At 46.8% G+C, this 23,854-nt stretch overlaps 1 protein-coding gene across 1 annotated transcript; it reads right to left on the reverse strand.

Moving 5' to 3' along the window:
* Window positions 1–286: 286 nt before the first annotated feature.
* CMPK1 (cytidine/uridine monophosphate kinase 1) lies at window positions 287–23,630 on the reverse strand. The gene is made up of 6 exons (XM_044300952.1): window positions 23,453–23,630; window positions 8,295–8,441; window positions 5,575–5,727; window positions 4,171–4,247; window positions 3,247–3,343; window positions 287–934 (listed from the first exon to the last, which is right to left on the reverse strand). The coding sequence occupies exons 1-6, from the start codon at window positions 23,585–23,587 to the stop codon at window positions 893–895; spliced, it is 651 nt and encodes a 216-aa protein (XP_044156887.1). The 5' UTR covers window positions 23,588–23,630; the 3' UTR covers window positions 287–892.
* Between the last annotated feature and the right edge of the window lie 224 nt (window positions 23,631–23,854).

Consider the following 23,854-nt stretch of genomic DNA (forward strand, 5'->3'; position numbering starts at 1 on the left):
TTTCCCCCATCTTGTTGGTATAGACAAGCAACAGGAGGTTGGCATCTCATGGTTCGTAGCCGCCTATTACAGATCAGCACCAAACCTGCTGCTTGCAAACGTTAACCCTTCACATATGAAGTCGTGTACTTCCATATTAAATATTTCTATAAATGGCAGGCGAGAAGTGAGGAACATTGAGATTCTCCTCCCTCCCATCAAACATAGTTGTAGCAGTTGAATAAGTCATTTGTTTCTTTTGTGTGCTGTGATAACACTACAGAACAAGACAGCGCCATATACTGTGCACAATTATAAAACGCAGCAGCTACATCGCTTTATTGTGCCCAGATACCCCCTTTAGGGAAACAGTCAAGGCGTTCTTCCTAAAAAGAAGCTTATTGCTCTGCAGTGAATAATAAATCGGACTAACGACATATTAAAAGTAGCGTTACACCGAAAGCGGACGATTCTTATGCCGCCCACCAAGAACAGTGAATGCCAGTCAATCCACTAGAGACCAGAGCCGCCCCTGGCACATGCCACTGCCTGAGGTTAGGTACAGATGACCCCCACTTCACCTTCTTTCTAACACTCTGAAAGGAAGAGAATCGCATTCCCACAGTTTATCATAAAATATATTTTGCCCGTTCCCTGAATAAATATAAAAGGGTCATTTGTTGAGATCGATTAACCCTTCCAACCCCACAGCTGAGCTCCGCACCTCAGATGCAGGGACAGTAGAGCCTGACGTGTAGTGAAAACCTGAAGATGAGAATGGTAGACAGAAAGAAAGGAGACATTGCAATACAACGACACCAAGTATTACAGTGCTTACATTAAAAAAAAAATAGAAAAAAAAAATAGATCGATATCAATGAATAAAGTTGATGATGGGTATGACGAAGTCTCGTTATCCTTCACGGTCGAAGATTTCTTGGACTTTGCTGAAGACCTGGAACAGAAAAGAAGGAAAATGCTTAAAAGGGTTTGTCTGGTTGAGAAAACCTATTTACAAATGCTCTAGTAGGGAATTTGAGTTAAAGGGGTATTCGAGCCGGAATGTGATTCAAAGAAAGATCAGTGGAGATCCGAACCGTGGGGCCCAAACCAGTTGTTAGGGGGCCCTCCAGCAGCAAGACCGGAGCTAGCAGGAGATTGACTGGAGCGGTGGGTAAGCATGCACCCTGCTGCTCCATTCAAGTCTATGGCCCTGGCACAAAACAATAGAATGGACAAAGCCAAATGCTGCTCCCATCATCATGGCACTCTGCCATATTTTTATTTTTTTAAGTATCACACATCTTAAAAAGGAGCGTCACTCATGACATTTGATCCATTCAAACTTCTAACAGCAGCCTTACAGGAAGTTCAACTTTTTGGCAATCCACAAGGTTTATTGGATAGGTGACATGTTCTGGCTGGAAGATATGGCCTAAAATCTATATTGCAATATAATTTTAAGCATGTGCGATATATAATCGCAATATATTCTATATTTCGGGGGGGCGGGGTTAAACTTTTTATTTTTATTTAATAACCATTAGCCTCCTTAGGGGCTAGAACCCTTGTCCTATTTACGCTGATAGAGCTCTATTATGGTGAATAGGACTTGACACTCTCCCTGCGGCCCTGTGGATAGTGCACACAGCAGCAGGGAGCCGACTATAGAAGCCAGGGCTTCGGTAGCGTCTTGGCTGCCATGGTAACAGATTGGAGCCCCGCGATTACACTGCTGAGGCTCCGATCAGAAGCTGCCACCCTGAGGTGTTAATTGTGGAAGGTCACGGTGCGCAGTAATAGAGGCCGGGTATGGGATATGGCCGGCATATGGAGGCTACGTTTGTATTCAGTCCCTCCCCTCCTCTCTGTTCTCATTGGTGGCGCAGTGGCCACAGTCCCTCCCCTCCTCCTACTCTGTTCTCATAGGTGGTCAGCGGCAGCCGCACACAGTGGGGAGGGACTTCCTTCTCCACTGTGCCGGCCCAGGAGAACATGGTGGCCAGATTTATATCGCATATCATCTATAATCGCCCACCCCTAGCTGGAATACTCCTTTAAAGAAGCACTCCCATCACTAAGGTACATCAGCTCTGTCTTTAGCTGTACCAAGTGGCTGCCGCTGTACAGTACCCTAATCTACTGGCCAAGCAGAGGAACTACTGTACAAAGAACGCCGCTGGAGGACCAGGCACATCTGTGCATTACATGGGCAGCCCAATTAGAATGTGCAATGCTTCACCTGTCCTGTGGTGGAAAGGCAGGAGAGTCAAACACTTGCTGCCATGTACCCCACAGAATACAGGAGAGCACCACATGACCCAAATGTCAGGGGGACCCTTCTAACAAAAATAAATTGTGCAAAGTGGACAACTCATGGGGTCCTCCCTGTCCACGGTCCCGATGCTGCTCCATTCCCAGCAGAACCAGGAAGTGGCTTGGTCCCGTGACCATCGCAGCCAATCACAGGCCTCAGGGGCCAAAGTGCGATTAGACTGATGTACCGTTCATAGCGCTGTCACTGCTGAGGCCTCTGATTGTCCATAGCAGTCACAGGACCAAACCGCTTCCTGCTCCTGGCAGGAACGAAGAAGCGGCTGGACTGCAGATAGGCAAGTGAATTTTGTTATGTTCATTGGTACATGGCAGGACCCCAGGGGTTGTCAGCTCCAAGGCTGGACAACCCCTTTAAAAGGGAACCAGTCATCAACTTGATGATTATCTCACTGAGGGCAGCATATAATAGTGACAGAAATGCTGATGTCAGCGGTGTGTGACTCATGAGCTAATAGTAAGTGGTTGCCAAGAACCAGCATCATAATCATTGCAGCCCAGGCCTTGAAAAGAGTCCAATCTACCTGAGAAGAGTCCTGGTTATTCCTAATCTCCTGCTCTCCCCGAGCATCTGCCGATTGGCAGTTCTCTGCTAGAGAGAAAACTAGGTATTAGACGGTCAGTCATCAGCAGGAGAGCAGGAGATCATGAATAACCAGGACTCTTCTCCGGTGGCCGTGACTCTTTTCCAGGCCCAGTCTGCAATGATTGTGATGTTGGTTCTCTGCAACCACTTACTTTTAACTTATAAATGACAGACCGCTGAAATAAACTCGCCTGTCTCTACTTTATAATGCCGTTAGTATGGGCAGCATGAAGTTGATGACAGGTTCCCTTTAAGCACTGGATCCGTATTTACACCATGTAAGATACATCGGTTTTAGGGTCACCACCACAAGATTTTACACTATTTATGTGCAAGCTGTAACCAACCTGATCTACAGAGTGTGAGGCATCAACTTTTCGGACTTTTCCTCTTTGCTCATACAGATCAATGATGGGCCTGGTGGACTGAAGGTACGTCTGAATCCTGCAACATAAAGGAGAATACACCTCAGACACTTCACTTTAAAGATGTAATTTATTCCCTTCCTGTATTTTAGTTACAGTAATTTGGATAGCTCCGTTCTTTCAGTGGTCCAGGGATGACCACTTGCCTTTTTAGCAAAATGCGATCTCATTCACAGGATAAAGCATAGATAAAACTGCAGCTGCTTCCCCCTCCTCCCTCTCTAACTGTTTAACACTAGACAAATGTTTTGGCAACTAAAGCGTTTTCTGAATTGGAAGGGGGGGGGGGGGGGGGGGTGTATCCCGATTATAAAGTGAAGGGGCTGTAGTACTGATTAATTGGTGTGTCCACTTCACTGGTTTTTGCCATCACAGACACCCCAGCATAACCCATTCAAGTGAACGTGGTCTCTTCATTCTTAGAAATAGTGGGGGTCCCAAAGGTCACGACCCCACTGCTCATAACATTATGGCATAACCTAGTGATATTGCATCATTTTATAACAGGCGAATACCCCGTTAAAGGCATAAGGACAACATATCCCTTATCCACAAGATGTGGTTGTCCGATCAGTGGGGTTCCGACTATTGGAGTCCCTGACGAACGTGAAAATGGGGGACTGTGCTCCCCAACTTATTGGAGCAGCAGACATGCACTTGTGTCAGCCGCTCCATTCAACTCTGAGGGATTACCAGAGATGGCCGAGTACAAGTGCTTGATATATCCGGCAGCCCGATAGATGGAGAGGAAACGCTCATCACTGAATTGAAATAGGGGAGTACAGACCCCTGTTCTTGTGCTCCGTGTGTGCATATTTTGAACATGGGATGACCCTCTTCATGTACCTCTTTTCCAGGCTCTCCCTGTTATCGTCACTTCTTCCACTGAACTTCCCTCTTTCCAGGCAGCGTGCTATGCAAGTCTAACAAAATGGAAATTATTAGACACGTCTGACCATATTACCGTAGCATTGAAAAGCAGTGAATAACAAAGAAAGCAGTGAAAAAATAATCATCTGATATCACTTTTCTATGCTTGATTTGCAAAAAATACCCCATATGTAAGAGTATATCTTCATGCTGTCTGGCAGTTCTGTTTCATGGAAGCCCCTCTTCTTGGGGTGAGTTTAGATTAGGCATCCTCAAACTGTGGCCCTCCAGCTGTTGCAAAACTACAACTCCCAGCATGCCCGAACAGCCTACAGGTATCAGCCTATAGCAGGGCATTGTGGGAGTTGTAGTTCTACAACAGCTGGAGGGCCGCAGTTTGAGGATGCCTGGTTTAGATGCACCAGATTTGCACATTGCAAATGAAAGCAGCGTGAAAAACTGTATTTTGCATAATTTGAACGCTTCACCCCTTTAATATACAGGGGTGAAATCTGCACATAAGGGCTCATGCACACGACCGTTGTTTTGCGGTCCGTTTTTTTTCTTCTTCTCTGACTTAATCCGTTTCGTTATTCCACAAAACATATCCGTAGGGTTTCCGTATGCGATCCGTTTTTTGCGGATCGGAAATGGTAACATATTAAATCACCAAACATGAGCAATATGGGCTGGGCATAGCATTTCTACAGTAGGGATCCACAAAATACGGATGAAATATGGATGACATACGGATGTGTTCAGTGTGAGTTTCGTATTTGTTTGCAGACCCATTGACTTGAGTGGGGCCTCGGACAGTGATTTGCGGACAATAATAGGACATGCAGTACTTTTTTGTGGAACGGAAATACAGAGACGGAATGCACACGGAGTACCTTCTGTTGTTTTTGCGGATGCACTGAAGTGAATGGTTCTGCATACGGTCCGCAAAAAAATAAAAATAAAAATGGAATGGAAGGAGGAAGAAAATACGTTTGTGTGCATGAGCCCTAACTATGAGGATTTTGCAGCATAGAAGTGCGGCGATATCAATGGTGAAAACATTCCTGCACGTTTGGAACAAAGCGGGGTCCTGAACCATTTTCTAGATCTCTTCAATCTTAGATTTGGGCTACCCATTGATTTAGCCTATAGAGAGTCGCCTAGACCAGATACAACTGTGACAAACACTCCGCTGCGTGAAGTGTTACATATTATAGCCTTTCAGCCTCTGGATGTCATTGAGACTGTTCAAATTTACTGACATAAATCAGAAATAATAAAAAGGTGAAGAACGACAAAGCTGCACCAGGCTTACATAAATGGCGACAGAGCAGTGAGAGAGGCCATGGCAGACTGATGAACGGATCAGACATATCCTACCTCGTTATCGCAATCAAAGAAAAGTACAAAAGACACGTCGGCTTTGCCATCCATGGTCCTGTCCCAGCCCTGCAGGTTGTCCTTGTTCCTGGGGAAACCGTCGATAAGGAATTTATTCTTTGCAGTATTTGCGGCCATGGTTTCCTCCATTGCCTGGACCATAAAGAAAGATTATGCATCAGAAGAATCTACGCTTTAAACCACTAGAACCTGCACATATAGTGTATATAGCATTACATTTAGCTTCCCTGGCACACGTGCTGGATGCATCCATAGGGCCCCCATTTACCAGACGATGCCACAATATACAATAGCACACTTCTGCTGCTACTGACTCTTCCCACAAAGCAGATGCCAGAGGACAGAAGGAAGGATCAGGCCACTGGATGTCAACATGCCCGATCCTTTTTATTCCCTCTCTCAAATGAGAAGACCTGCACTCTCGACCGAGCACAGTATGGATACGTATGGGGTAGTTAGGAGATAATGCTGTCGTGCAAAGGAACGATGGGGCGACAGCCATCTAATGGGTATGGCCAGCCTTAGAGGTATGACCATACCTTACAGGGTATCAGTCACCAGGAATTCACTGATAAACAGGCACAAGGCCTCAATGCAATGATACATTTCACTTAGAAATCCACGGTTTCATTTTGGAGCAAAAAAGTAGTTGTAATCCTTATGCAAATCGGCAGTTAAGGGCACCGAGGCCGGGCCCAAGCCACGCTGTGCACCCCTGCTCCTCCTGCTTGCTCTGCCTTCCTCTCCTTGATTGACAGGGCCAAGTTCCTGCACAGTCATCCCTCATGTCCTTGTCCACCAAGGAGAGGGAGGGGCAGACAAGAGTGCACTGAGCGGCTTGGGTCAGCCCAGGGGGCACTTAAAGGGGTTGTGCAGAGCTATGATATTGATATGACTGTCGGCACCCCCGCCAATCAGTTGCCAAGTGAACAGGATGGGCAGTTGTAGTTACGTTGATGTCGGTCACGTTGCTTAGGCACAGCTCAGCCCACTGAAGTGAATGCAGCCGAGCCGTGATACCAAGCAGACCAGAGGAAAGGTCAGCAGTTAAAAAAAAAAATCCCTTTATCTGGACTACCTCTCAGTTAACACTACACTACCTCACTGACATCATTGCAGAGGCATGCTGGGAGCAGTAGTTTTGCAGCCTGGAAAGGTATCAATTATGCAACATGACTAATGACCTTCCACAGACTGCGGGAGGGAAATGTTCTATACAGCGGTACTACGTGCGAGTCACATGAAAACAGGATATTAGCGTCCTGGACACTGCAGCAATTGGACTCTGATCTCATGGAGTGTAAATGCTCGTTGGTTGCCGTCCCAATACAGATCATAAACCACAGTCCAGCAGACACGCTGCCATGTAGTTCAACAGCAATGGAGATCCCGAGTTGACATGGGGCTGCTGCCAGTACACATCCATGTAAGTTAGGGACTACAGCTACTCCACTGCATTAAAGGGTGTTTTCCTGTATTTGGTTATTGATAGCGTATCCTCAGGATAGGTCATCAATGTCTGATCAGTGGGGGTCCGACTCCTAGCACACTCACTGATGAGCTGTTAGAATAAACTGCGAGCGCTGCAGCCTCCCCCTAGGCCAATAACGTCACTTTCATCGGTGGCATGGTCTAGGTGCAGCTCACTCCCATTCAAGTGAATTAGCCTGGACTGCAATACCAAACACGGCCACTACACAATGTATGGCGCTGTGCATGGTATGCAGTGAGGAGGCTGCAGCGCTCACTGGAACACCACAGCCTCTTCAAACAGCTGATTGGCCAAGCTGTCGGACCCCCACCAATCAGATATAAGGAAAAGACAATGCCAAAATTCTGGAAAACCCCTTTAAAATGAACCCTCTACACTACATGCCAATGAGAGAGGGGGTGTAACATATTAGAACCACCATGTATGTGCATCAAGTAGGGACCCCCTGCTTGTAACCAATGGTAATCATTAATCAAAAGGGACTTCTGGTGCTCATTGATTAACACTGCCGGCAGATATCACCCCGTACCACAAGCGGTCATTCGCCGGCAGTGCTATCACTTATTGTAGATACACCTGATGGATACAAAGTGCAATGGGATACCTAAACCTACGAGTCACGTAGACGCCGTCTGATCAGGGTGTGTTCACACAGCTTAAGATACACATCCGGCAAATTTGACAATCTGAAACCTTGGCAGAAACCTGAGGCTCACACCAGGATTTCTGTAACAGATTTGTAGTTTGTGCTGCAGATCTGATCATGGGTCAGCCCCATCTTATAGCAGTAATCCGCGTGAAAGAAAAAAAAAAAAGTGGATTCCTACTGGAATGGGACTGTGATTTGCTGCAGCTGCAACCTCTGCGATCATGAGAACCCTTGTGTGAATGGAGTGAGGGGGTGCGATCAGCGCTCCATTTATTATGGGACCAAGCTCCGTCAGTGCCACAGAAGTGAACGGAGCAGTGGACAGACATGGGGACCACCGCTCCATTCACAAAAGGCATTCGGAGGTCCCCAGCGGTCAGTCTCCGGTGGATAGGTGAAGAACTTGTTTGTGGGCCATATTCATATAATGGTTTTTACTTTTTATAGAGGTTCATAAGAACAGAATGAAGACGGGCCGTGGTCAGGTGCACAGGACAAGGATAAGTGTCCATGGCACATGGCTACGGGAGGTCAGCGGCCATCTCTGGGACTACTTACCCTCTGCAGCAGGCTAATGGTGATCTCTACCGGGACTATCTTCCCGTCTGTAATGTAAGACTCGATTAGTTCCCCGTATTCAGAGCCTGGCCTCTTCCTCTCGTCACGAAGCAAGTCTCCAGCGGACAGATGGGTGTAGCCATATTTCTAAAAATAGAAAGGAAAATTCGCTTCAGTCACAGTAAACTATACAAAAAGCATAGACTAACACAGAATGTACATAGAGCTGCTCAGCAACGCCTCCGAGAGGCAAGTAACGGCTCCTGCCTCCTATCCCTGCCGAAGGAGCAGTCACGGGGAGGAACAAGTGCTGCGACTTCTTCATAGTATACCGTGCATAGCGCCGTAACCGGTATAGTGGTTCACTTAAATGGGACTGCGCTGCACAAATGCCATGAGGGCGATAGACCTGACATCAGTAGTCAGACCCCCACCGATAAGATTTTGATGACCTATACTGAGGTGCTGGAACCACAATTTAAGGAGGACCCATCACCGCCCCCGACATGTTTTTTTTTTAGTAACTACTTGCATTCCCCATGTAATAACAAATCTGGGGCGTCTAGCCTTATGGCTATGTTGGGCTGTTCTTCTACGATTCTTGCTAGAAGTTTATGGATATAGGTACAGAAGGGTGTTACCAACTGGGGGAAAGGGGGGGGGGGTGTCCCTGCAAAGTTTGACCCCATCCAATTGCTGTGTTAGGCTACTTTCACACTCACGTTTTGGTTTTCCGTTTGCGAGATCCGTCATGGGCTCTCACAAGCTGTCCGAAACGTATCAGTTTTGCCCTAATGCATTCTGAATGGAAAAGGATCCGCTCAGAATGCATCAGTTTGCCTCCGTTCAGTCTCTATTCCACTTTGGAGACTGACACCAAACAGCGTCTTGCTGTCCGTCTGATGAAACTGAGCCAAACGGATCTGTCCTGGCACACAATGTAAGTCAATGGGGATGGATCCGTTTTCTATGACACAATAGAAAACGGATCCGTCCTCTATTGACTTCCAATGGAGTTCATGACGGATCCGTCTTGGCTATGTTAAAGATAATACAAACGGATCAGTTCTGAACGGATGCAGACGGTTTTGAATTATCTGAATGGATCCGTCCATGACGGATCCGCACAAAACGCGAGTGTGAAAGTAGCCATAGACTGTGCAGGGACAAAACTCAACTGGTAACCCCTATCTCTACGGTATAAACTTCTAGCAGGAATAAGAGAAGAACGTCAAAACATAAGAACAGATGCCCCAGAATTGTTATCACATGATTACATGCGAGTAGTTACTAAAACAGACAGGTCAGGAGAGGACAGGTCCTCAGAGCAGTCGTCCTACCAAATACTGGACTATCAGATGAATTCCTGCTAATCTGGAATGCTGGTTTGGCAGGAGGACAAGACTACATAGGTCGGCACATTACTGAACACAAGCTTTTTCTTGCCACAATTTTATCCTATTTCCAGTTTTACTGCAGTTCGCTCACAAATGCCTCCTATAATTCGATCTCTCCCCCGGCTCAGCACATTCCCAGTAGTCACAGCACTTCTGAGGACCCCTCACCCTCTTCAAGTGGTCAGAGCAAGGGTCCCCCTTTCTAGTATTCTCAGCAAGCCTATCTCCTCTCTATGTAGTCGCAGCCAGGACCCCCACAGTTCCATCGCATCAAAGAGTAGTCGCAGCCAGGACCCCCGGCAGGTCCATCGCCTTTAGGCTCCATTCACACGTCCGCAGAATGTGTCCGCATCCGTTCCACAATTTTGCGGAACGGGTGCGGACCCATTCGTTCTCTATAGGGACGGAATGGATGCGGACAGCACACAGTGCGCTGTCTGCATCCGCAATTGCAGAGCGTGGCCCCGATCTTCCGGTCCGCAAAAGATAGAACATGTCCTATTCTTGTCCGCAGCTTGCGGACAAGAATAGTCATTTCTATGGTGGTGCCGGGCGGGTGTGTTGTGGACCCGCAATTTGCGGGTCCGCAACACATCACGGACGTGTGAATTCTGCCTTAGGCTCCATTCACACGTCCGCAATTTTCCTTACGGTACGTTTTTTTGCGGATCCATTTTTCCGTAAAAACCTTCAGTTTTTTACAAAAGTGCATCCACATGCGTTCCGTGTTTCCGCAGAAATAAAAAAAGGAAGGAGGAATACATGCTGCTAGGGTAACGCGGGTGATATGCGGATGACAAACGGATGACATTTGGTGTCTTTCCACGTGTCATCTGCTTTTTTGCGGACCCATTGAGTACAATGGGGCCGCGGACCGCAATTTGCGGCCAAAAGTAGGACATGCTTCATTTTTTGGGCGGAACCGCATCACAGAAGCAATTACTCCCCCATTGAAATGAATGGATCCGCACCTGTTCCGCAAAATTGCGGCACAGATGCGGAAGGATAATTACGGACGTGTGCATGGAGCCTAAAGAGTAGTCACAGCCAGGACCCCCGCAGGTCCATCGCCTCAAAGAGTAGGAGCAGCAGACCACCAGCACCTAAGGCTACTTTCATACTTGCGTTTGGTGCAGATCCGTTTGTATTATCTTTAACATATCCAAGACGGATCAGTCATGAACTCCATTGAAAGTCAATGGAGGACGGATCCGTTTTTTTATTGTGCCAGATTGTATCATAGAAAACGGATCTGTCCCCATTGGCTTGCATTGTGTGAGAGGACGGATCCGTTTGGCTCAGTTTCGTCAGATGAACACCAAAACACTGCAAGCAGCAGAATGGAGACGGAACTGATGCATTCTGAGCGGATCCTTTTCCATTCAGAATGCATTAGGGCAAAACTGATCCGTTATGGACCGCGTGTGAGAGCCCTGAACGGATCTCACAAACGGAAAGCCAAAACGCTAGTGTGAAAGTAGCCCAAGTCAAAGTAGGACTTCCCCTACACAGCAGAACCTTCCCGCCCCTGCCCCTTATGTACTTACCTTTCAGACCACGTCAGCAGGGAGAGATGAAGCAGGACGCAGTCAATGTAAGCCTTCAGTAATCTACCCATCTACACACTTACCACCTTCTCCTATTTTTGCTGCTTTGCAGCAGCTAGCTAGAGATCGCTGCCATAAATCTAAGGGTTACAGGCCCTTTGTCTTTGAATTTATTTCCAGAAATCTAAATGCCAAGTACAAAAGAAAAAAGCAGCCCCCTACTGCGTGGACCCCTTTATTTAGGGCGTCAGCAGCGTTACAGCTCCGGACCTCTGCTGATACAGCCCTCGGATAAGTCTAGAATGATTTTTCTATGTAAATTTCCATCAAAGCACAGAGGTAACTGTACACATGACAAAAAGGGAGCAGAAGCTACAACAGGAGGCGTCACCCAGATCTGAACATGTAGCAGCCATGACACCCCCAGGGGTGCAGTTATTCCTAGATCAGATTACTCTCTGCAGAACCTGGTGTAAAGACTACACCTCCGAGAACGCTAACCAGTGTGCAACAAAAGCAGGCATGCTAGAAGATTTCAGCTCTGAAGTCTACAGACTAGTGAGTGCAGCTCTAGAGTATAATACAGGATAAGTAATGTAATGCATGTACAAGGTGGCTCCACCAGTAGAACAGTGAGAGCAGCTCTGGAGTATAATACAGGATGTAACTCAGGATCAGTACAGGATAAGTAATGTATGTACACAGTGACTGCACCAGCAGAATAGTGAGTGCAGCTCTGGAGTATAATACAGGATGTAACTCAGGATCAGTACAGGATAAGTAATGTGCGTCAAAGTGATGTCATAACAGAATAGTGAATGCAGCTCTGCATATAATACAGGATGTAACTGATCAATGCGAGAGGAGTAATATATGTAAACAGTGACTCCACTAGCAGAATAGCGAGTGCAGCTCTGGAGTATGATACAAGATCAGTACTGGATAAATAATGTAATGCACGTACACAGTAACCACTAGCTGAATAATAAGTGCAGCTCTGGAGTATAATACAGGATGTAACTCAGGATCAATTCCAGAGAAGTAATGTAATGTACACAGCGACTCCACCAGCAGAATAGAGAGTTCAGCTCTGGGGTATAATACAGGACGTGAATCTTATTGGGGGCCCTCTTAGAGACCCTCGGGATATTTAAATCAATAGACTAAGCGGTCAGTAGACCGGAACAAAATCCCTTTAGGGGTCTCTACTTAATAATGTGACAAAGACTTCCGGTTCCGGCGCCATCGAGTGAGCAGCATGCGCTAGGAGCTCCGGCACTCGGGGCATAGAGGACACTAAATCGGCACATTACTGGCTGTCGAAGTTCAACGGGCGGCCAGGACAATCACCCGGATAGGGAAGAGTCCCAGTATATGGACCGCTTCCTCATACGCATGGGGAACAAATCGAAAAAAAAAAACCAGCGAAACCCTGCGCTGATCCCGAGGAGGACAAGATGGCGCTTGCGGCAACGTCCGATCAACAGCTTAACCCCCGGCCGAGTGATGACGGCCCAGAGCATTCGATGCCTCAGGAGTTGGAAGCACCAGATCTGGACTATAAGCAGCTGGCGATTGAGGTGGCTACACGCATTCTCCCGGACCTGCAAGAGTCACTGTCGTCCACTATTGCCCAATCATTTGCTGCTGTACAGGCGGAGGTGTCACTCCACTCCACCAAGATTGGGGAGATAGAGCTAAGAGTCCAGGAGATTGATACTCGGACTTCATCCCTGCAGGCGCAATTGCAGGAATCCATGGCAGAGAATAAAAGGCTATGGGACAAGCTGGATGACATCGAGAACAGGTCGAGACGCAGCAACTTGCGGATAATTGGGCTTCCTGAGTCTATCCCAGCTAAGGACTTAATTGAGTTCTGTGAATTTGAAATTCCTGGGGCTCTAGGCATAAACGGCCGTTGCAAAGTGGAAAGAGCTCACAGAGTGGGCGCGAGCTCGCCCCCCATATCTGACTCTAAACGGTCCTACAGCGCGGTATTGCAGGAGCCAAAGAAAACTAGGCCAAGACAAGTTATTGTCAAGTACCTTGACTATTCAGATAAGATGGCTATATTAAGGGCCTATAAACAAAATGGCGGCCAACTCTCTATAAGAAATCAACGCATCCTTATATTTGGAGACTTCTCCGCGGAGGTGGCTCGTCGCAGACGAACCTTCGTACCCATTTGCTCCGTCCTGGTCAAGCAAGGGACCCGATTTGCGCTAATGTTCCCGGCTGTCCTGAAAGTCTTCAATCAAGATGGGTCAACCACCACATACCTCGATCCGGAAGAGGCGGCGAAAGAATTGAAGATTTTCTACCCTAAAGTTTCTCATCTGCCGGCGCTGACTTTCGGGGACGCTTCGGAGGCTCCAAGGGAGGCTATGCCTCAACGCAGAGGACCAGATCTTCGCCCAAGACCTCCTAGATCCCCTCGCCCACCGGACAGATTCGCCGCGTCCGCACTGGATAATGCAGTGGGCTGAGGGTTCTGCAGCGTGATTTGGATAAGTACTCTGCCATTTTCGTTAGCACTTGAGGGGTGGTGGGGTCTTTATTCCATTTATAGATCCCCCCCCCTGGTATTGCAGTAAAGGTTGACACGGGATCTTGATCCTTTTATTTGATACCTTATATGTACCATGACATGGTTTATGTGGTTATTGTTCTGATGTTATAACTGTTGATGTACTTTATCAGGGGATAGAGATAGATAATATAGGGAGGTTGACGCCGGCGGGAAAACTGTATTTGCATTGTGATTCCATGTCCTCCTTGCCATCTCCTTATCTCGGCAGTTTCTGTAGAGGTCGGGGGTAGGGGAACAGATGGAATTGGCGCCGGCGGGAAACCGCTTTGACGTAGCCTACACTTAACGATTTCTCAGTACGTATACATTGGTGGTAGATTTAATTCTTTACCATCCGACTCGATGCAGGTTATTATAGTATATTATGCCAGTTATATATGCTGTTATTTGCTGTGGTCACACTGTATTTGCCGGGGATCTGGGAGATGCGGCTGCCCCTGGCCATGGTTTGGTTTTGACCTGGTGGGGGGTCGTGTGCGTGTCTCGGACCCTCGGGAAACTGGGGTCCCCTCTTCTGGGGAATGGGTCTGAGTAATAGTGTCCGGTGCCCACGAGGACTGACACGCTGTCAAATGAAATATGCGCTCTGAGATGGAAAAAAGTGAAGTAAGAGCTCATGATTTGATTGTGTATTTGGATAGGAGGGCTGTGGTGAAAACTACTACCGCTTCTGCTTCCATTCAGTTAGAGTTTGAGGTTATTGTTCAGGGGTTGGGAGGGGAAGGGTGGGTGGGTTTTTCCTTCAGTGTACCGGATTATTGCGAAATATCTCTCTTGAGTACTGGGGATGGCTGACAAAATTAAGGTTGTCTCATGGAATGTCAAGGGCCTCAGATCTCCATGCAAAAGGATGATGATCCTGAAACACCTAAAGCGTCTGCATACAGATATTGCGTTATTACAGGAGACTCATTTAACTCTAGCTGACTTTCCACGAATGAAACGTTTATGGGTAGGGGAAGTTTTGGGTTCTCCCGCTGATGGGAAAAAAGCAGGGGTTATTATTTTACTGAAAAAGGGTCTCACTTATACAGTGGTGAGTCACGACTCTGATGAGAAAGGTCGGATTTTACATGTACATCTCACATCCCCTACTGGTGACCTGAGTATTTACAATATATATGGCCCAAACACTGTGGATACTGGCTTTTTCTCGGCCATTTCACACCAGATTTTGCAAGACCCAATAGCTCTAAAAATTATTGGAGGGGACATGAACACAGTCTTGAACTATTTGGAAGATAGACAGAGGGGAGGCATCTCTAGCCGAGGAGCGGCTCCTCCAGGAGATGGACGGTTAGCTGCTCTTTTGAGCGATACAGGTCTACAGGACCTTTGGAGGTCGTTCCACCCTGAAGGCAGGGAGTATACCCACTTTTCTCATGTCCACGGTTCGTGGTCTCGCATAGATTATATCTTAACAAGTAGGGAACTTGCGGGTCTGTGCTCCCAGCCCAACATTGAGGAGATGGTAATCTCTGATCACGCGCCAATCTCGCTTTTAATTCATAAGAGATCCCTTAAAGGCACGGATTTCATCTGGAAATTCCCCTCCTCATTGTTCCAGGACGAAAACTTTAGAGATCTTCTTAGGGGATGGTGGCTCGAGTACAAATCGGAGAATGAGGCTTCCATTAGCCCTCAGCTGCTATGGGATGCAGGAAAAGCGGTTATTAGAGGCCGTATTATGGCATATATGTATAATAAAAAGGCAACCCTAAAAAAAAAGATGAGCCAGTTAAGCGATAATCTTAGCTCAGCATACACAATGTTTAGACACTCCCCCTCACAGCTCTTACTTGAGAAATGGCAAGCAGCTAAGACGGAATATGAGAGTACCCTTAGGAGCTGGGAAATAATAGCCCAATCTAAATGGGAGGCTCATTTATTTAGGCATGGAAATAAATCCGGTAAACTACTAGCCTCCTTGGCAAAAGGACATAGGCGAGTGACCAATATCACCACTCTTAGAGATAACTCAGGCTTTCTATGTTCGGGACCCAAAGGGATTAACACCATATTGAAGAACTTTTATGAAACTTTATATGAGAGTCCGGGCCAGTCACATGGTAATCCGAGGGATTGGCTGACTGACACTAATCTCCCCGTGCTCTCTGACCAAGACAGAGACTCACTTAATGCCTGCATTTCGGTAGAAGAAGTCACCACGGCTATAAAAAACTTATCCTTGGGTAAGGCTCCCGGACCGGATGGGTACACTGGGGAATTTTTCAGAATTCTATCATTAGATATAGCCCCAATACTATCGCAGGTTTACACGGGATACTTGCAGGGGTCCGTTATGCCTTTACATACGAACACTGCTCACATAAAGGTGTTGCCGAAGCCAGGCAAGGATCCTCTCTTAGCGTCGTCGTACCGACCGATACTGATTAATGTAGACCTAAAATTAGTATCCAAAATATTGGCAGACCGATTAGCACGTATTATGCCTTCGCTGATTTCTCCAGCTCAGGTGGGTTTTGTACAGGGGAGAGCGGCAGTAACTAATCTGCGTAAGGTATTGGCGGTGTTGGATGAGGTTAAGATGCGTCCCCTAGCGCACCCCTCGGCGGCTGTTTCCATAGACGCGGAAAAAGCATTTGACAATGTGAGCTGGGGGTGGCTGGGGGTCGTATTAGACCACATGGGGTTCCGTGGCTCCTTTCGCAATTATATATCAGCGCTATATACGGACCCGCGAGCTAGATTTTACACTCCAGGCTTCCTTTCTCCACCGTTTAGGCTACATAAAGGGACTAGGCAGGGCTGCCCGCTCTCCCCTTTACTGTTTAACCTTGCTATTGAACCCCTGTCGCGTAAAATCAGTAAGTGCCAAAATATAGAAGGTATCAAGATAGGTAATACATCCATTAAACATTCGCTTTTTGCAGACGATCTGTTGATCTTCCTAGAAAAACCGGAAAGGGACTTGGTCAGAGTATTCGAGGTGTTGGAGGATTTCGGAGCAGTATCAGGTTATAAAGTAAATGCCACTAAATCAGAAATCCTCTTTTTAGGAAATAAGCATTGTAGGAGAAGTTCCCAGCAGCTTGGTGTACCCATTCAAGTAGCCACTAGCTCCATTAAATATTTAGGGATCCACATCGGTAAACAGCCGGAATCTTTGTACCACCTAAATTATCCACCACTCTTTAAAAAGATACTCTCAGACATTGAGAGGTGGATGAATCTCCCCTTGTCTCTGGGAGGCCGGTGTCAACTTTTAAAAATGATTGCCATTCCAAAACTTTTATACCCTATGCAGACTGTCCCTCTCCTTCTTAAGCATAAGGACATTAAATTGCTGGAAAAAGCTTTTACCAGCTTTTTATGGGGGGGGGGGAAGAGACCCAGAATAGCACTTTCAAAATTGCAGGTGCCTAAGTTGAAGGGAGGTATGGCGTTCCCAAATCTGCGGTTATATAACCTGGCGAGCCTCATGCGCCACTGCATCGACTGGGTGTTTGATACCAACTATTACACTAATAGATCACTAGAATCTCAACTTGCGAAGCCTTGGTGTTTGAAGGCCCTTTTACACACTAAGTATGCAGCCCAACCTCCATTGATAAGAACAAGCCTGGTAGTTAGAGATACCATTGCAGCGTGGAAAGAGATCCGTAAAATTTTCAAATTGCCCTTTTCCCTTTCTAAGCTTATGCCTTTGTGGGGTCACCCAGAGTTCCCAGCGGGTATTCACCTCAAGCATTTCAATGCCTGGAGAACGGCGGGTATCGTCAAGACATCTGATTTGTGGCACCCGCAAGATCAACGTTTTTATACATACCCTGAATTAAAAGAGAAGTATCTCTTAAGTAGCCCACAGCATATTTTTGCTTTTCTCCAGGTCAAAAGCTTTCTATACACTAGGATTCTGAACCCTAAATCAGTGTTCGTCGCGAGCGGTTTTGACAATCTATTGGGTCAGGGGTCAGGTAAAAAATCATTATCTGAATTATATCAGGGAATCTGTGAAACCAGGTATAAACCCCTTGTTGATACTCTCTTCTCATCCTGGAAGAAAGACTTCCCTGCAGTAGATGTCCAACTGATAATACAGAAGGGCTGGGAGAAGGTTAGAAGGATAATTTTCAATGAAGGTTGGAGAGAAACGCAGTTTCGTCTTTTACACAAGGCAATCTACGGTTTTCGCTTCTCTCCCCAATCTCAAAGACAAGATAGATTGACAAGCTGCCCAAAATGTCAACTGCAGGGTTCGAATATGCTCCACGGGATTTGGTCATGCCCAAATTCGACTAATTTTTGGCGCCTGGTGAGACAACAAATTAAAAGACATCTGAATGTCGCCATCCCTGGTACTCCCGAGTGCATCCTGTTTCATGCTCCCCCAGAAAATAAGCACATACAACCACTAGTTCATATCATTATTCTGGCAGCTAAACGGTGTTTGTTAAATAACTGGCTTAGACCTCAGGTACCCTCAATGACTGAGGTTCTAGAACAAGTCAAGAAATGTTTTGATATGGAGAGGATAGAGGCGAATTCCATTAGGGGTAAATGTATCGATAAATTTTTCAAACGATGGGAAGATTTTATGATCATAGTATATTCGGATCTGGAGCTGAGACACTTGATGACACCATTTGTGTCCTCAGAATGGTATCTGAAACGAAAAGTTGCTGGGACATTGGGGAGACTATTGTCTGATTAATGTACACATTGTATTGTGATCCGGTGCGCTGAAGGAAAAAGCTTGGGGGGGGGGTGGGGGGGGGGAACGGTGGGAAGGGAGGAATGAGGGGGTTACCCTTGGATGGGGGTCTGATTCACTAGCTTTCAAGATCAGAACTTTGATCTAGCAGCCATTAATTATTGGGAATAGAATGATGGCTAGGGTTTAGCTTTTTTCATGACCAACTTTGTGCAGTATGTGACAGTCGTGATGTGTCTATGTCAAACCGTGTCAATTTTTAATGATTCTGTGACATGCTTTTGGAATGAAAATTGATAAAAGTTAATAAAGATTATATTTAAAAAAAATAATAATGTGACAAAATTAAAATTAAATATCTTTATTATGAATCAATTAGAACTACAAAAGTGAAAAGAAAAACTGTCTTAAAATTGTCAGTAACAGTGAGGTCGAGTATTTTAGTAGCGGCAACTGAGGGACTTGTGGTATCTAATTGCACAGGTACTGTTTGCCCCTGTGATCCCTGCAGATTTTTTCTTATGTGAATTGATCCACCACAAAATGATTAGAGGGGTATATTCAACCCCACTGCATGCGATCCGTGAGCACGTGGGTTTATTTTTTGACCCTGTGAGGAAGGCCACATATACCGTACTTCGTCATCTAACGGTGTATGGTCTGCATTGTTCACAGCCGCACACAGATTTTAAAGAGCCTGACGTGTATTGGCAATTGGTGAGAGTAAATACTTCCCACCGTTTGTGCGAAGCCTGTTTTATCTCTCGCAAATCCAATGCCAGAAACTCGCAACGTGTGTCAGTGAGAGGCCCCGTTCTGGCCTCCGCTCCTCTGACAGGATTGTACAGCATTATACTGATTTAACCTTAGGGCAATTGTTACATGTGTGCGACAATTGCCCTAAGGTTAAATCAGTATAATGCTGTACAATCCTGTCTGAGGAGCGGAGGCCAGAACGGGGCCTCTCACTGACACACGTTGCGAGTTTCTGGCATTGGACTTGCTCTGTGTCTCTGGACATGAAGGTCCTGCAGTATTAAAAAAGACCTTGAAACATCTCCAAAACCAAGTTTGCACAAATCCTTACACAACCCACTGTACACACAGGGCAGAGGGCATCACGTTTTGGGAGACCAGGCTGGCACCCAAGTGTCTGGTCAGAGGACCTCACTCTGCAATGGTGTCCGCTCCCAGACCTTACACTGGGTACAATACTCGCCCCCCCCCCCCTCACCCGAGGGCCACACATAACGTATGGCATCTTCCTTTAGAACTAAGCAAATCCCAAGAAACATAACTCCTGGTGTCATCTGTCACTTGTCATCATGGCCACCACAGCTCCTAAGGGGGATCGCCATCCAGCTTTTCCAACATCCTGAATGGTACATCTGCCTAGATATGGAGCAGTGCACCCTCCACTGATCCATGAGCAGCAGCAGATTAGCATTCAGAACCAGAGACATGCGTGTAGCATCCCAGCCAGAGGGGAGGCCATAACAGTCTTCACCCAGATTTCCCAGGAGCAGATTTTGTCAAAGGGTAATGAAAGAATAGGCACAGAACCCATTTTTGAGATGTTCTGGCCCTATTCCGACTAGCAGAGATTGCCCATCAGCAGAAATCTGCGCCTCGCCTGACACCGGATGACTACAGGGCGATCCCGCTGTAACGACACGTCTTGCTCAGGACACACCCTGGTCACGCCAAGAAGCTGAGTCTGCAAGTTCTTCAGTAATCAGACACGTCATCATAAGGTTCTGTTCACACACTGTGGTCTTGGCAGCAATTTTTCTGAATCACCACGACACGTGTACAACACCTGAATCTCCCGGACTCTTCCTCTTCTGGTGTTATTCTACTGTACCTCCTTTCCGATTCTGAGAAAGCTGGGTGACAACTTTGTTGCAGTAAACACCGCAGCAGTATAAGGCTCTGTTCACACATCTGTATTTCCACAGCAGAAATCTGAGGTTGATACTTAAAAGGGGTTGTCTCACTTCAGCACATGTCAATTATCATGTAGATACATTTAATACAAGGCACTTACTAATGTATTGTTTATTGTCCATATTGCTTCCTTTGCTGGCTGGATTCATTTTTTCTTTTACATTATATCCATGGTTACGACCACCCTGCAATCCAGCAAGGGTGGACGTGCTTTCACACTATGGGAAAATGAGCTGGCCTCTCCGGTGGCCGGGATCAGGGCAGTGCGCAAGCACAACCACCACTGCTGGAATGCAGTCGTAGCCATGGAAACGAGCAGAGTATAATGTGTATTATGTATAATATGGACAATCGCAATACATTAGTAAGTGCCTGGTATTCACTTTCTCTACATGATAAATGCCATGTGCTGAAGTGAGAGGACCCCTTTAATTCCCAGCTCGGCTGTGCAGCAGATCTGAAGGCTAATCCTTCAATGGGGCCAATACTTGCCGTTTATTTTACAAACCCCACATTCACATGCATGGGACGCGACCTGTCGTTGGACTTGACACCGATTTTGGCGCAGAACTGTACGCCAAAAATAATGCCAAATCCAACCATAAACTTTCACCACATGCATGCCTGGCCAAGCATGCATGTGCCCTGTGTAGGGAACCAGGGGATAGGCCACGACCACACACCTCTGACGCCGACGTATCTCCCCAGGCACATCGGTGTCCTTCTCACATCTCATTTTGACACTTTATTTTCCTTGGACTTTGAGTCCTGACTACCAGATCTGCCCGGACGGTATCAGAGTACAGCGATTCACATCAGACCCTGGAAAAGCTGGGTGACAAATACCCCGGGGCGGTAATGGAGATGTCATCCAGCTTTCCCGGCAACAGATATTAAAGGGTTTCTACCACTTGCATATCACATATTTGGTGATCAGACACTAGCGATCCGCTAGTGTCTGATGTAGCTTACAAGCTAATTATTACCTTAATCCGTTCGGCCCATACCTCAAAAAAAGCACTTATATCTTTATGCAAATGAGCCTCTAGGTGCTATGCAGGCGTTTTTCCAGCACCTAGAGGCTCCGTCTACCTTGCAGTTTGCCGCCCAGCGCCTCGCTCCAGCACGCCCATCTTCAACTCTATTCGATCCTCCCCCTGCTTCTGCCTTCCGAAATCTCGCGCCTGGCCGTTCGTCGCGGCATTCGGCGCAGGCGCAGTGGAAATGTCTGAGCACGGAGCGGTCAGACATTGACTGCGCCTGCGCCGAATGCCAGCAACGAACGGCGCAGGCGCGGGATTTCTGAAGGCTGAAGCAGGGGGAGGATCGAATACGGTAAGAGATGGGCGTGCTGGAGCGAGGCGATGGGCGGCAAACTGCAAGGTAGACGGAGCCTCTAGGTGCTGGAAAAACGCCTGCATAGCACCTAGAGGCTCATTTGCATAAAGATATAAGTGCTTTTTTTGAGGTATGGGCCGAACGGATTAAGGTAATAATTAGCTTGTAAGCTACATCAGACACTAGCGGATCGCTAGTGTCTGATCACCAAATATGTGATATGCAAGTGGTAGAAACCCTTTAAGAAATGGAAAGAGACAGTTTGAGAATAGCTCACAGACTAAGACCTCTTGCACACAACCGTGTGGCTTTTTCAGTATTTTGTGGTCCGCAAAAAACAGATAAAAAATACAGATGACGTAACGGAACGGCCCCTAATAGAACAGTCCTATCCTTGTCTATTATACGGACAATAATAGACATGTTCTATCTTTGAATGGAACGCAAAAACAGAAATACGGAGTACCTTCCGTTTTTTTGCGGAGCCATTGAAATTAATAGTTCCGTATACGGACTGCAAAAAAAATTCTGAAAAATAAATGTTTGTGTGCAAGAGGCCTATCTTCTGTTTTTTTGCGGATCCATTGAAATGAATGGTTCAGTAGATGGTTCAGTAAGGCCTAAGGCTATATGCACATGACCAAAAGTATTTTGCGGTCCACAAAAAACAGATCCGCAAAAAAAATATGGATGACGTTCGTGTGCATTCCGTATTTCGCGGAACGGAACAGCTGGTCCCCAATATGCAGACAATAAGGGTCCATTCACATGTCCGTAGTGTTTTGCGGATCCGCAATACACCCAACAGGCCCACCCCACTTTCACTTGCTGTCGGGGGCCGCGCTCCGGACAGCACACAGTCTTCCGCATCCATTTCTGCCCCATAGAGAACGAATGGGTCCGCACCCATTCCAGATAATTGCGGAACGGGTGCGGACACATTCTATGGACATCTGAATGGAGCCCAAGGGTCCATTCACACGTCCGCAATTTCATTGTGCATTTTGCGGAACGGAGTTGCAGAGCCATCCATTTCTATGTTGTGTGGACCGGCTCCGGAAATGCGGACCCGCACTTCCGTTCCCCCCCCCCCCCAAAAAAAAAATAGAACATGTCCTAGGCATATTCTATTAGTGCCGGCAATGTGCAGTCCGCAAAATGCGGAACGTACACTGCCAATCCGCAAAACACATTACGGACGTGTGAATGGAGCCTAATAGGACATGTTCTATTTTTTTGCGGAAACACGGACATACGGAAACGGAATGCACACGGAGTAATAACTTGCTTTTTTTTTTTTTTTTTTTTTGCGGACCCATTGAAATGAATGGTTCCGTATACAGTCCGAAAAAAAAAAACTGAACAGACACAGTAAAGAAAATACGTTCGTGTGCCTGAGGCCTAAATTTCCCAGTGCGGTGAAGACAAAAATCTAAGGCAGAAAGTCCGATAATTCTGCATCAATCTCAAATTTAGTTTCTTTTTTGTCACAAATGGTAACAATTCTCCATAAACAGGCACAGCCTCACAGTCTCACCCACAACACTAATCTTTTAACCCTTGGTCGACTGTTTCCTGTGACCACCGGCCTGCTGAGACTTGTAGTTCCACAACAGCCACGCCTAACAATGAATGAGCTGGATGGGCCCCGTCATAACACTCACCTCCACTATCCTCTCGCACTGGGTCCCCTTCCCGGCTCCCGGACCCCCAAGGACGAACACTACGACGGGCTTCATGACGACGTGGGCGAACACTGGAGGGAAGCGGGACAGGGCGCCCAGAGCACGGAAAAGCATACAGAGCAGGGGAGGGGGCGGAGCGGCGAGCCCGCTGCTGAGGTGTCACACACAGGGAAGTGACGTCACCTACGTCCGCCCTCTTCGTTTACACTGATGATGGCTGATTGGTTGAGTCAGCTGTCCGTCAATAGGAAAAAACGAGTCTTCCAGTGGCGCTCATCTTAACTGTGGGCAATTGCCAGTAGTATGGTTGCCTAAAAATAACTTCACGCTAGTAAGTGGTGGCACAAAGGTTTTTTTTTTTTTTCGTTTTTTTTTGCTCTA

Source organism: Bufo gargarizans, chromosome 7 (assembly GCF_014858855.1).
Source record: "Bufo gargarizans isolate SCDJY-AF-19 chromosome 7, ASM1485885v1, whole genome shotgun sequence".
NCBI classification, from domain to species: Eukaryota; Metazoa; Chordata; class Amphibia; order Anura; family Bufonidae; genus Bufo; species Bufo gargarizans.